The 14,647-nt window shown below is 34.4% G+C and overlaps 1 protein-coding gene across 1 annotated transcript in view; it reads right to left on the reverse strand.

Annotated features, from left to right (window-relative positions):
- Positions 1-12,288, reverse strand: part of OTC (ornithine transcarbamylase) — a 66,193-nt gene extending 53,905 nt beyond the window's left edge. The window contains exon 1 of the mRNA XM_074300839.1: positions 12,066-12,288. Within this exon, the coding sequence (XP_074156940.1) occupies positions 12,066-12,142 (77 nt within the window). The 5' untranslated portion in view covers positions 12,143-12,288. The remainder of the gene's footprint in view (positions 1-12,065) is intronic.
- Between the last annotated feature and the right edge of the window lie 2,359 nt (positions 12,289-14,647).

The raw sequence follows: 14,647 nt of genomic DNA on the forward strand, positions 1-14,647 counted from the left end.
ATGGTTTTTAGAAAAAATATTCAATTTCTTGCTAAAAATTAGTAACCAGAAATTATATTCATATTTCTCTAGGCTGGCTTCCACATGTAAAAGTCTCTCTGGATTCTCTTACCTATCTGACCATATGTTCTCAGTATACTTTATGTAATATTAATCTAGGTAAAACCCTAGATGAATCCAGGTCTCTTGTCATAGGCCTTATTTTCTTTCTCTATTCTACTTCATTTAGTGATTCTTATCACCTCCCATGGATTCAATTATAAAATGCCTTCTATAGGAATCTTAACCTAAATATATCAAAAACTGAACTCATTACCTTTTCTCCTAAACCCTCCCTGCTTCCAAACCTTCTCATTATGGTTGAAGGAACCATTATCTTCCCAATACCCTTGACTTAGAACTTAGTCACCTAGTGACTCTCTCACTCTACCATACATACCCTATCCAATCTCTTGCTAAATAACCTGTAGATTTCATCTTTGGAACATCTCTCCTACATTCTCTTTCTTTCCTGTTACTGTCATCATCTTAGTACAGACCCTCTTTGCTTTATGACTAAAAGTACTGCAATAGCCTGCTAGTTGGTCTCTGATACAAATCTTTTCTTACTCCAGTCCATCCTCCATTCAGTCACCTAGGTGATTTTCCTAAAATGCAAATGTGACCCTGCCATTTCCCTAATCAAACCTTAGGGGCTTCTTAATTGCTTCCAGGATCAAATAAAAAATTCTATTTAGATTTCAAAGAACGTCATAACCTCTCCAGACCACCTATCCCAAACCCACCCCATACTTTGGGATCAAGGAATACTGGCCTCCTTGCTGTTCTACAAACAAGATATTCCTAGCTTCCAGAATTTTCCCAGAGTATCCTCCATGGCTGGTATGCTCTCCTTCCTCATTTCTGTTTAATAGATTCCCTGACTTCCTCAGATCATAATTAAAATCCCTTCTCAAAAATCTTTCCCAGTCTGCCATTATTCTATTGCTTTCCTTCTGTTTATTAGTTCTTATTTATCTGGTGTGTAGCTTGTTTGTATATATTTGTTTATATGTCATTTCTTCCATTAGATTTGAGGAACTCATAAGCACAGGGATTGTCTTTTTGCCTTTCTTTTTTCCCCCCTCAGATTTAGAACACACACACACACACACACACACACACACACACACACACACAGATAGAGAAAGACAGAGAGACAGAGAAAGAGAGAGGATGTGTATGTGTAGAAGTTGGAAAACTGTGGCCCATAAATTAAGAATTTTTTTTATCTTTTTACAATGCAATATTACTTTATTTTATTTTATTATTTTTATTAAAGCTTTTTATTAAAAAATATGCATGGGTAATTTTTCAATATTGACCCTTGTAAAATCTTCTGTTCTGAATTTTCCCTTTCTTCTCCCCTGAGATAGCAGGTAGTCCAATATATGTTAAATATGTTTAAAAAGAGTAAAAATGCTATGTTGTAGTCCATTTTCAGTTCCCACAGTCCACTCTTTGGGTATAGATGGCTCTCTTCATCATTGAACAATTGGAACTGGTTTGAATCATTTCATTGTTGAAGACAGCCATGTCCATCAGAATTGATCATCTTATAGTTTCGTTGTTGCCGTGTATAATGACCTCCTGGTTCTGCTCATTTAACTTAGCATCAGTTCATGTAAGTCTCTTCAGGCCTCTCTGAAATCATCCTATTGGTCGTTTCTTATAGAACAATAATATTCCATAACATTCAAATACCATAACTTATTCAGACATTCTCCAATTAATGGGTATCCATTCAGTTTCCATTTTCTAGGTTTTACAAAAAGGGCTGCCACAAACATTTTTGCACATGTGGGTTCCTTTTCTTCCTTTAAGATCTCTTTGGGATAAAATCACAGTAGAAATACTGCTGAGTCAAAGGGTATACACAGTTTGATAACTTTTTGAGTATAGTTCCAAATTGCTCTCCAGAATGGTTGGATCCACTTACAGTTGCACCAACAATGTATCAATGTCCCAGTTTTCCCACATCCCCTTCAACATTTGTCATTATCTTTTCCTGTCATTTTAGCCAATCTGACAAGTGTGTAGTGGTATCTGAGAGTTGTCTTAATTTGCATTTTTCTGATCAATAGTGATTTGGAATACCTTTTCATATGACTAGAAATAGTTTCAATTTCTTAATCTGAAAATTGTCTGTTCATATCCTTTGACCATTTATGAATTGGAGAATGGCTTGAATTTTTATAAATTTGAGTCAATTCTCTATATTTTTTAGAAATGGCCTTTATTAGAATCTTTGAATATAAAAAAATGTTTTCCCAGTTTGTTACTTCCATTCTAATCTTATCTGCATTAATTTTGTTTGTACAAAACCTTTTTAATTTAATATAATCGAAATTATCTATTTTGTGATCAGCAATGATCTCTAGTTCTTTGGTCACAAATTCCTTCCTCTTCCACAGATCTCAGAGGTAAACTATCCTATCTTCTTCTAATTTGTTTATAATATCATTCTTTATGTCTATATCATGAACCCGTTTCTACCTTATCTTGGTATATGTTAAGGTGTGGATCAATACTTAGTTTCTTCCATACTCATTTCCAATTTTCCCAGCAGTTTTTGTCAAATAGTGAATTCTTATCCCAAAAGCTGGGGTCTTTGGGTTTGTCAAATACTAGATCACTATAGTCATTGATTATTTTGTCCTGTGAACCTAACTTATTCCACTGATTGACTACTCTATTTCTTAGCCAATACCAAAAGATTTTGATGACCACTGATTTATAACATAGTTTTAGATCTGATACAGCTAGGCTACCTTCATTTGCTTTTTAAAAAATTAATTCCATTGAAATTCTTGACCCTTTTTAGAACTTTTTTTTTTAAAGATAAGAACCAATTATATGAAGATCAATTCTGTTATTCGTGGTTCTTTTCAACAATGAGATGATTGAAATAGTCCCAATCATCTTGTGATGATGAAAGTCATCTACATCCTGAGAGAGGACCATGGGAAATAAGTGTGCATCACAACATAACATTTTCACTCTTTTTGTTGTTGTTTGCTTGCTTTAATTTTTACCTTTTTGATCTAATTTTCTTGTGCAGCATGATAACTGTATAAATATATATCCATTATAAAAAAAGACAGACCTGTCATGGTTTTCAGGTAGTACAAAATCAATCAAGCCAGAATTGTTCTAAGGGATATAATTTACTTTTAAAATTTACTCTTTTAACCTTTTTCCAAAGAAGACTTTGATTCATGCCAGCAAGCAAAGCAGGAGGTTGGGGCTAAACATTGGTTACTCTGCTCCTTTCAGTGAAAGAGAATGCTGTGTTAATTTTATCTGCTCCCTTAAATGATGTTAATGTAGGAGAAATAATTCTTACATTCAAATTGTGCTTCTAATCATTATTCCTTGGACAAGAAGGAACATTTCAAGCTAACTCCCTTCCCACCAAATGTCACTTCCATAATGAAAATGTCAATTTCTGAGTAACTAGTTGGGGTTGGCAGAAAGCCTGAAGTACTGATAAGATTACTCCCTAAGGCAAGCAGGAAAGGGCACTAGTGGGGATCAGCTCAAACCCAGTAGAGGTTGTAGGTAACCCCACTTTACTATAATGAATCAGATGTCAAACCCCCGATATTAAATTTCCCCTATAAATTTATCCATGGCTCACGCCATCTTTGCTGAATCCTTTTTGGGTTTTGTTGCCATGGCATTCTGCTTCATGGAGCCTTTCCTCTCATTCACCTACCATGCCTCATGGTGTCTTTCTCCTTATAGCTAACTCTTTCAGAGTGCTACACTTCTCTCTAGATTTTGCCTGCCACTTAAGGACATACTCCAACCTCATGGTGTATATCCTTTCTCCTGGTTAATTGCGAGGTTCACTAGGGAACTTGTCCTTTCCATTGTTAACTATATGCTCTCCCAATTCTATTTCATATATACCATTTCTGATGTTTATTGTATCTCTTTATTTGTGTTTGTAACCTCTTCTTCCAAATAAAGCTATCTTTTGTCAAAGAGAATGGTCATTGTGAATTCTTCACATGACCAAACTCCAACATCTGGTGCCCACACCAATCTCAATTTTTGGTGCTGAACTTCAAACACTTCATTTAGAACTTGGAATTGCTACACTGAATACATTAATAATGTATATATATATATATATATATAAAATAGTGAATAAATCCATTTATCCAAATCAATATCAAACAGAAATCAGAATCTCTTTCCCAAAGAGAAATTCCCAAAAATCTCTAGTGTTCTTAGTTGGGAACAGGGATACAGTTGAGGTGCTTCCAATTTCTTTCCTTTTAGGTATCTAAAGGAAATTTAAAACATTGTCTTCTTTCTGGAAATTGGAAACAAAAAGACAAGGGTCCCTTTTCTTTTTGCTCCTCACAAATTCATTGAGTAATCAATCTCCATCAATTAAAAAAAGTGTTTTGGAAATGAGTTTTAAATCACCCCTTATATCAAGGTAGAAAGTCAGCTTAGGAGTTCCAGAAACAAAGGAGCAAGGAAGATGAGGAAATGACTATATTGAATAAAAATTTTGACTTGTTTTTCAGAGTGAGAATAGAAAGTGGGCTTGGGAGAATACATTACTAAGAACTCTCAGAACTACAGTGCAGTGTGAAATGAGAGCAAAAGGTTCCAGGAAGTGGACTTTGCCATGAACTTCCTTTCCTATGCAGATGTGTGCTGGAGCCAACTCAAATTACTTAAGAGAACTGATTGTTAAATTTTCAGTATTAGCATTTATACTTTGAAAACTAGTGAAATCAATACTTCATTGTCCCCATTTTATGTTTTAAAAAAAACTGAGGCTCAAAGAGATTAAATTATTTATCCAAAGTCAAAAAACTAGTAAGTAGTAGATCTGAGAGTAGAACTATTATATTAGGTTGGCCTGTATCTCTTAGACTCTTCTTTTGAATTAGAAATTTGGAGGATGACCTCATTTGCCCAAATTTCAAATATATCATACCAAATGTGATCTTATTTGCTAATTTCATGTTGTCTATCTGGTTCTGACAAACAGACTTCAAACCTCACCTCTGCTCACAGTTCCTTCTCTTTCTTTAGCACAACTACTATCCATGCAAGGGGTATGCAGGTAGTTGTTTAACAACTGACTCTTTAAAAAAATTTACTAACAACATACTTTTAAGTGTAGTCTAAATGCATTAAGATTTTCTACATCATTTTTATTAAATCTAAACAATCAATAAAACAACAAAACAAATCCTCATTTGCAGTTTCCAAAACATAAATGCTCAAGTATAAAGTTTAAGTATAAAATTTAACAATTAGTTCTCTTTAGCAGTTTGAACTGGCTATAGCACTTGCCTGCATAGAGAAAGCAAACTCACTTGAGTTCTTATTATTTGGGAATCAAATACACATACTATTGATGAGCATTGTTGTAGGATTCTAAGAAATGCAAGTTTACAATACCTGGCTTCAGGTGGAGCCATGGTGGAGGGGTTGTACCTATTAATTGTCAGAACAAGCTTAAAAATCATTTTTTCTCCAAAGATAATTTCCAAGCAATAAGAAGTCACATAAAACGAACCTTCTATTTTCAAGACCATAACAATAGTGCATTAACATTCCACAACTCAGCACTTCTTTCAATAAGTTAACATGAACCAGGCTGAAAAGCAACCCAGAGGAAGCTTCATGGAATGCAGGAAAAAGCTACAGGACTTCTGTAGCTCTCAGCACACCCTAGGGTGTAAACTAGGAATATTTTCATCTAAGGTAAAAACAATCGCCGGTAAAGGAAGCAACAGTGGTACAGAGTGTGATGGTGGGTTCGGTTAATCAGGAGAGAAAGCAATGTGGCTCACCCTTTTGTGAGGGCAGGAGAAGGAAGGTATGAATGATCTAGGCTGCCTGTAAAATATTGAGAGATGTCCCTGAATAACAAGACCTTGAAGCAAGGTCCCTTCATCTTCCCAAAAAGCTCTGATAATACCACAGCTAGAAAGTTGAAATTATTGTTGACTTGAGCCTTAACTTTCCCTATTTTACTCAACCAGATTTTCATGGGATTGAAGTCTGCTTTGAGTGATGAAGCATCCCTTTTCTGCATGTTCACTGTGAGGAAGGGTGGAGAGAGAATGGAAAAAGAGAATGGAAAATCCAACCTAATTTTATCTGAGAAAGAGGTAAAATAATGTGTATGGCCTCCTTCAAAGCAGCTGATTCATCAATTAATTTTAGACCTTTTAGCTAAAATCAAGTTACTCTAGATTAAATTATTCAGAATTCCTCAAATCACCTCTATCCCAATACCAATAATATCTGTCTCATTTCTACAAGACTTTACTATTTGCAAAACAATTCATTTTCATAACTACATTCTGAATCAGGTGAGAAAGTAGTTATCATTATCATTTTAAAGATGAGGAAATTAAATTTAAAATGAGGAAAATAAGCAAGTAAATAGCAAGAATTGGGAGTTAGACTTCAATTTCCCTTTCTTCCTTGGAGAGTTCTGATGAAATTCACTCTAGAACAGTTTATATATGGATGACTACTCAAAACTCCTTCACAAGGTATAAAATGATTCAGTCACACCTAAGCCTTGTACCACACAGTCTCTAATCTTGCCCTTTAAAAGTTTTACCTATTTTTACCTAAAAATTTAAAATTTAACTTTTAAAAAGTTTTTAAAGGTAACCAAAAATGTACATATTGGGAATCATCAAAACTATTTGGCATTTATAAAAGAATGGAAAAGATGATCAGTAGGAAACATGAGGAACACAAGATTTAGGAGCAAATTAATATAATTTGTTATATCAAGAGATTTTAACTACTCACTATATGACAAAAATTGCTGGGGAATCTTGAGAGCAATATGGCAGAAATTAAGTTTTAGAACATCTCACATCAAACACCACAATAAATACCTTTAATATTAAAGGCCACATTACAAATAAATTAGAAAATAAGAAGATATCTTTCCTAGCTATGGACAGAAAATTTCTTGATCAAATAAGGAATAGAGTAGTGCATCACCGGAGATAAAACAGACAATATTGAATCAAAGGATATGAGTAGTTCTCAAAAGAAGAAAAGCAAACTAAATGCTCTAAATCATAAGAGAAATAAATTCAAATGAAAAACCCTGGGGTTCCAATTCATGCCCATTAGATTTACAAAAATGATTTTAAAAAAAGGAAAATAACAATTGAGGAAGGAGATATCAAGGGGAGGACATATTGATGTATTGTTAGTAGAATTATGAATTGGTCTAACATCCTGAAAATTAATTTGCTACTATCTCCATATGCTTTGATCTGGTGATGGCATTATTAGGCATATCCAAAAGAGAAATTTTTTAAATGACAGAAATTACATATATATATATATATATATATATACATATACATATATATGTATATATACTATTTTGTTATAGCAAGGAACTAAAAGGTAAAGGAATGCCCATAAATTGGAGAATGAGTGAACAAATAGGATATGTAAGTAAGAAGTACTTACTAATATGATTAAAAGATAGTGGAAAGAATATTATGTACTGATGAAATAAATAGAACCAAGAAAACAATTTGTATAAATGTATAATTATTGTAAAGAAAATTTATTTTGTAAGACTTCAGAACTCCAATTAATTTAAAGACCAAAAGAAGTTTTCCTCTTGAAAGAGAGGTAATGTGCTAGAGGTATAGAATGAAATAGTATTTTTAGATATGAGCAATTTATGAATCTGTTTTGTGAAATTTCTTACCACAGAGGGTTTTATAAAATGGGAAAGGAAAGAAAGTAAGGATGGGGTAGTTTTAGGAGAAAGGGGGGAAAGAAGAGCAAAAAGAAAAGGAGGAGGAGGAAGAGGAAAAAGAGACTAAAAAAGGAAAAGAAAAGAAAGGAAGAATAGGAAGGAAAGAATGGAAGGAGGGAGAGAAGGACAAGGTGGGAAAGAGGGAGGGAGGGAGATCAAAACTGAATTTTGAGAAAGCAAAAAAAGAAAAGAGAGAAACATCAATGATTTTGTTTTATTCACAGAAGAGAACAGAAGGAGGTTTAAAGAGAAAATGAGAAAGCAGGACACTTTTGGAACTAATGTGCTGAATTTGGTAAATACTTGAAAAAAACAAAGCTGTATATAATTAAATTGTTTTTTTCTATAACTTTTAAAAATTATTCTTTGTAACTTTTATATAGAGAAATGTTTAAGTCCGTTTTGTCGAGTTCAAAATTAATTTTTTTTGTTTTAAGAATTGTAGTTTCAAGGTATAGGACACATTAAATTAAAAGTTAACATATCCTCCCAGCCTCATGCCAAAATCCACTTTGCTGAAGACTATAAACAAAGTTAAAATGTAACAGTTAACAAACAAGAGTCAAATAGCTTTCTTCTCATTCTGAGGGGAATGTCAAAGGTCAGAGACCTTAATGAAAAGCAACTGTTCTTTGTTTATTTAGTTGGATGTCATCCAGTAATTGAGTTTGATGTGTATGTGTACGTGTGTGTGCCTAAAGGCATTTGAGCCAGAAACTTAGAATTCTAGATCTGTTAAGAACCTTAAAGCTCCTCTAGTTTGTGCTCCCCTATTTTATTAGTGAAGAAACTGGGTTCTAGAAGGGTTGTGATACTTTCAAGACCAGGCATGAGTAGGTTATAGAGCTCAATCTCTACTATAGGTTTAAAGATTTTTCAGCCCAGTGTTCCTTCAATGACACTACACTGCCTCCCAAAGTTCACTGCAGAAACTTTATTTTAAAATCTCCTATAGACAAAACCAACCAACCAACCAAATAAATAAATAAGGAAATCAAAAGATTCTATGAATAAATAAAGAATATTTTTCTATCCTTAAAATCCATGCATATGAACTTTAACAAAAGAACGATGCCATATTTTTGCTACTGACTCCACACTTCTGATATCTGTCCCCTTCTCTCTAATAATCTGTCACTAAAGTTCACTCATCATTACTCTCTTAGATCCTGGTAATTCCTTATAACTGGTCTGTTTCTAAATTCTCCTCTCTCCAATTCATCCTTCATGCAGTTGCCAAATTGATGCTCCTGTCTATCTTTCCAGCTTATGTCAACTTACCCTCTGTACTCTGTGTTCCAACTGAACTGGCTTATTGGTGGTTTCTGAAATTCTATCTCCTGTCTATTTGTACAGGCTGTCCCCCATGCCTAGAATTCCTCCCTTCTTAATCTCCCCTCTTTAAATCCTGGATCCCTTCAAAGTGCACCTCAGGTACCATCTCTTCCTACAAGTGACTATTTCTGATTGCTCCACTTAGTGCTGTCCCCATGCCTCACCATTTTAGAAATTAATCTGTATTTACTTTGTATGTATTTATTTGCTTCTTTGTTTCTTTGTTTATATGTGTACATTCTCCCAATAAAATGTAAACTGCTTGAGGAAAGATAACTTTTAAAATTTCTTTTGACTTTGTATACTCTTCTAACCTGTAACTTTCCCCACCCTCATCCCAGTGCCTGGTCCACAATAGGTTCTTAATGCCTGCATATTTAATAGAAATAAATTGGCATTGTAAATAGTTTGAGGTTTGTGGTTTGTGTATATGATTTTAATCCTACTTGTGCTTTGTTTATTTAATTAGTTTATGGTTATTAAGAATGCCCCCCAAAGGGGGGAGGTAAACCTATGTGTGATCGTTCCCCCCCCCCCAACTGAGGCTGGGGTTAAGTGACTTGCCCAGGGTCACACAGTTAGGAAGTGTTAAGTAACTGAAGCCATATTTCAACTCAGGTCCTCATGACTTCAGGATTGGTGCTTTGTCCACTGTGCCATCTAGCTGCCCCCTTTGTGTGATCTTATAGAAGGACAAGAACAAAATGAACAGGATGAAGCATACATAACTTGCTATCTATATTTCTGGACATCATATGAAGAAAAGAAAGAGAAACTTGGTTTGGAGGTTCATTATGCCTATCTTCCTGAGAACACATTTCTATCCTTGCTTTAAATCATCTTTCTTCTCATTCCTAGAATCAAGAAAAAGCCATTTCAAAGAGAATATGAAGAGATGCAGGCCACTACAATCCAGAGTTTTAGGGAATGAATTTTCAAATGTAAATGAAAAAAATCATGTTATTTCCATTAGGCAGAAAGTTTTCTTCTTATGACTTTATCATATATTTATTTATAAATCCTTTAGTGTTGAATTTTAAGTCTGCCCAAAGATTAGATGAACACTGGCATCTCTTGAGTGAGATCAGCCAATCAACAAATATCAGCTGAGAACCTACTATCTATCAAGCACAGAGTACAAAAACCGGAAAAAAAATTCCTTTTCCCAATGACCTTTTCATTCTAATGGGGAAGACAAGAAGTTAATATAAAATATGTATACACATGAAAACACATGAAAAAATGCTAAAAAAAAAAAGCATTTCAATACAAGATATTGGTATTTAGGAGGTATAAAGTTTGAGAGGGAGGATACTAGCAGTTTGGGAAAATAGGAAAGGCTTCATACAAAAGATTGTACTTGAGCAGCATTTTTGTTTAGATAGAAATAAATTATATTTATGTTCTAAAATATAATTTACAATGCATGATATACATGTAATATAACTATGTTCTATTAAAAATGTTAGGTCATTGATTATGCCTGTTCAACAAACCATGTATTGTGGGATGACTGATATTGAGCTGCATCTTAAAGGAAAAACAAGACTCTAGGAGACGAAGGTAAGAAGAGATGAACATATCTATACATGGCAGATAGTCAGTGATGGCAATGATGTAGGAGACAGAGTATTATGTGTAAGAAACAGAGATTTATGATCTATGTATGGCTAGATCACAGAAAGTAGAGGGCAAGAAATAGATAATGAGGTTGGAAAGATAGGTTGAATTCAAAAACTGCACAGAGAACATTATATTTTCCTTAGAGACAGTAAGAAGTCATAAAAAGTTAGTTGAGAAGAGCATATTGTCAAGTAATTCTTTTTATGCCTTTTATTCAGCAAATATTCACTGATTTTTCTCCCTTGTCTAGATCAATGATTTCATCCCTTAGGGGATGCCCAGTGTGGAAACTCCCTCCATAGGTGCAGATTAGAATTATCTTCTCAGATAGCAGGTGATCAATATATTTTATTGCTTAATAGATTGATTGATTGATTGATTCAGAGGTTGTGTCTTATTCAAGATTTCCAAGCAAATAAATGCCGGAGGCAGGGCAAGAACTCAGGTGTTCTTGATTTTGAATCTAGATCTCTATCTACTATACCAGTGGTTTTCAAACTGTAATTCAAAGAATCCTAGAAGTCTCTGATTTCTTACAGAAGGTCTAAAAATTCTCAATTTTTTTTTCCTTTTTCTGAGGCTGGGGTTAAGTGACTTGCACAGGGTCACACAGCTAGGAAGTGTTTAGTATCTGAGACAAGACTTGAACTCTAGTCCTCCTGAATTCAGGGCTGGTGCTCTATCCACTGTGCCACCTAGCTGCCTCTACAAATTCTCAATTAGTTCTGATATGGTAAATACCTGGAACTATAACCCACATAACTCTTTGGATAGATACTTAATTTTAAATATAAAGATACTGACAACAAAAGTTTGAGAACCACTGCACTATGCCACTTTTCCACTCAGATATTTGGTGGTAGTCCAATATAAGTTAATTACTTAATTTTCTCGAGATAAGTGGTTGTTAGAATTTAAAGATTCTGACTAGAATGGGCTGGATTACATATGGCTGGAATGGAAAGGGCAAATCACAAATTTTTTTTGGATTCAGTTTCTTCAGCTGGACCAGATAACTTCTAAGGTTTGTTCTAGCTCCAGAGTTATGATAAAAATGAAATAATGCAATCGTATTACCTACCACGGTAGACAGAAAATGAAATGTGATCAATGCAGAAACAAGAAAGGAGAATTCAAATGCTGGTCATAGTAATTAAGAGGACCCAACCCTGATGCCTAAAGGAGACATTTTTCTTATGTATTTTGAACATAATATCCATTCCTTTATCTCCAGAACTGTTAATATTCCCAAGAGAAGAAAAGGTCCAAATTGAGCACTTACTGAAAAGTTCGAACTGCCAACCGGTTTCCTTGTCGGAGACCTGCACTCCTCAGCAAGGTACTCAAATTAAACAGCATCTTTGGCTGATAATGGAAAGAACAACTGCAAGTATGCAAGAATTCCTCTGCACAGAGTCAGCAAGAATAAGCACCTTTGTTTAAAAGAGGATCTTCTATGTGAATGAGGGAGCAAAGGTAATACTACCTTTCAACCACTTTATCTAGCCTTCCTGATTAGGATCCATGCTGTTCAAGGTTAAGGGGCAGGTGTACTTTAATCCGAATTGCACTGGTGTGTATTTTTAAAGGGATATTAACTCTTAGTTTCCATTTCAGGGCCAAGGCAAGAGAAGTCTTTCCTCAATCTTTTGATTGAATCACACAATAGTAGGAACAACTACCATCCATTAACAAATATTTATTGATTGCCTACTGTGGTCAAGGTAGAATAAAATTAGATCATTTATAAAACTTTATAACCATAAAACTTCATATAAATGTGAGCTATTATTAATTTTTGTTGGTTGGTTTTTGGGGACTTGTAATTTCATTGGTAAAAGAAATTCTTTTCACTGGTGATTTGTCTAAAGAAATTGTCTATACTAAAATAGTAATTTGTCTATAGAAAGAGTGAGTGAGAGGGGTAGCTAGTTGGTGCAGTGGATAGAGCACCAGTCCTGAAGTCAGGAGTAAGTTCTTCAAATGTCACCTCTGACACTTAACATTTCCTAGCTATGTGACCCTGGGCAAATCTCTTAACCCCAATTGCCCCAGAAAAAAATAAAAATAAAAAATTAAGAGTGAGTGAGTGAGTTTCCCATAGTCACAAAGTCAGTTTCAGAGGGAAAATTTTAATACTGATCTTGCTAATTTCAAGGTCTTTCTGTTGTCCAATCATGTACAACTCTTTGTGACCACATTCAGAGTTTTCTTGGCAAAAATACTGGAGTGATTTTGCCATTTCCTTCTCTAAATAATTTTATAGATGAGGAAACTGAGACCATCAGGATAGCTAGTAAGTGTCTGAAGCTAGATTTTAACTCAGGAAGGTGAATCTTCCTGACTTCAGGCCTAGTGCTTTATCTACTGCATCACCTAGCTGCTCTAATTTCTTTCTTTCTTTTTTTTTTAAATAGTTTTTATTTACCAGATATAAGTATGGGTAATTTTACAAGATTGATAATTGCCAAACCTTTTGTTCTAATTTTTCCCCTCCTTCCCCCTCCCCCTACCAGATGGCAGGTTGACCAATACATGTTAAATATGTATACATATCCAAACAGTTGTTTTGCTGTACAGAAAGAATCAGACTTTGAAATAGTGTACAATTAGCTTGTGAAGGAAATAAAAAATGCAGGCAAACAAAAATAGAGGGATTGGGAATTCTATGTAGTGGTTCATAGTCATCTCCCAAAGTTCTTTCGCTGGGTGTAGCTAGTTCAGTTCATTACTGCTCTATTGGAACTGATTTGGTTCATCTCATTGTTGAAAATGGCCACATCCATCAGAATTGATTATCATTTAGTATTGTTGTTGAAGTATACAACTATCTCTTGGTCCTACTCATTTCACTCAGCATCAGTTCATGTAAGTCTCTCCAGGCCTCTAGCTGCTCTAATTTCAAGGTGGGTCCCCTTTATTCCCTGTGCCACAGTAAGTACCAAAATATTATATTACTCTAGGAAATGCAAAAAAAATTAACTCAGAACATGATAAAGGGAATAGCAGAACACAAGTTCTCATTCTCTCTCTCAGAAATGCCTCCAAAAATAATATTTAATCAATAGCTAGTATCAATATTAACACAAGGAAATTGAGAATGAGCATTTCTTTGTAAAGGAAAGGGAAAATAGGAGGTAAAGACCTAGAATAAAGAAAAAACCAACACATTTTCATTAAATGCCTGCTATCTTCCAGATGCTGGATATACAAGTACAAAAAAACCTGAAACAATCTCAAACTTTGTGGTGTTCACATTCTAAGGCATCTGGATTGCACTTGGGAGTGGATGCCACTCTAAACCTAGAGTCAGGAAGACCCAATTTTAAATCCAGCCTCAGATACTTTCCAGTTGTTTGACCCTGGGTAAATCAGTCTATTACTTCATTTTCCTTAAACATAAAATAGAGATAATAATATTATACACTATTATGTTGTTATAAATATCGAGTGAGATAATATTTATAAAGTATTTAGCATAAAGATTGGCACACAGAAAGGACTACGTAAATTCTAGTTATTAATGTTATTATTATTTTCTTTTTTTAATTTTATTTAGAATTTTTTCACAGTATATATGCATGAGTAATATTTTTATAATATTATCCCTTGTATTCATTTTTCCAAATTATCCCCCCTCTCTCCATTCCCTCCCCCCGATGACAGGCAATCCCATACATTTTACATGTGTTACAATAAAACCTAGATATGTGTGTAAATACCATTTTCTTGTTGCACATTAAGTATTAGATTCTGAAGGGTATCTTCCTGGGTAGATAGACAGTAGTGCTAACAATTTACATTCACTTCCCAGTGTTCCTTCTCTGGGTGTAGTTATTTCTGTCCATCATTGATCAACTGGAA

Source organism: Sminthopsis crassicaudata, chromosome 3 (assembly GCF_048593235.1).
Source record: "Sminthopsis crassicaudata isolate SCR6 chromosome 3, ASM4859323v1, whole genome shotgun sequence".
Classification (NCBI taxonomy): Eukaryota; Metazoa; Chordata; class Mammalia; order Dasyuromorphia; family Dasyuridae; genus Sminthopsis; species Sminthopsis crassicaudata.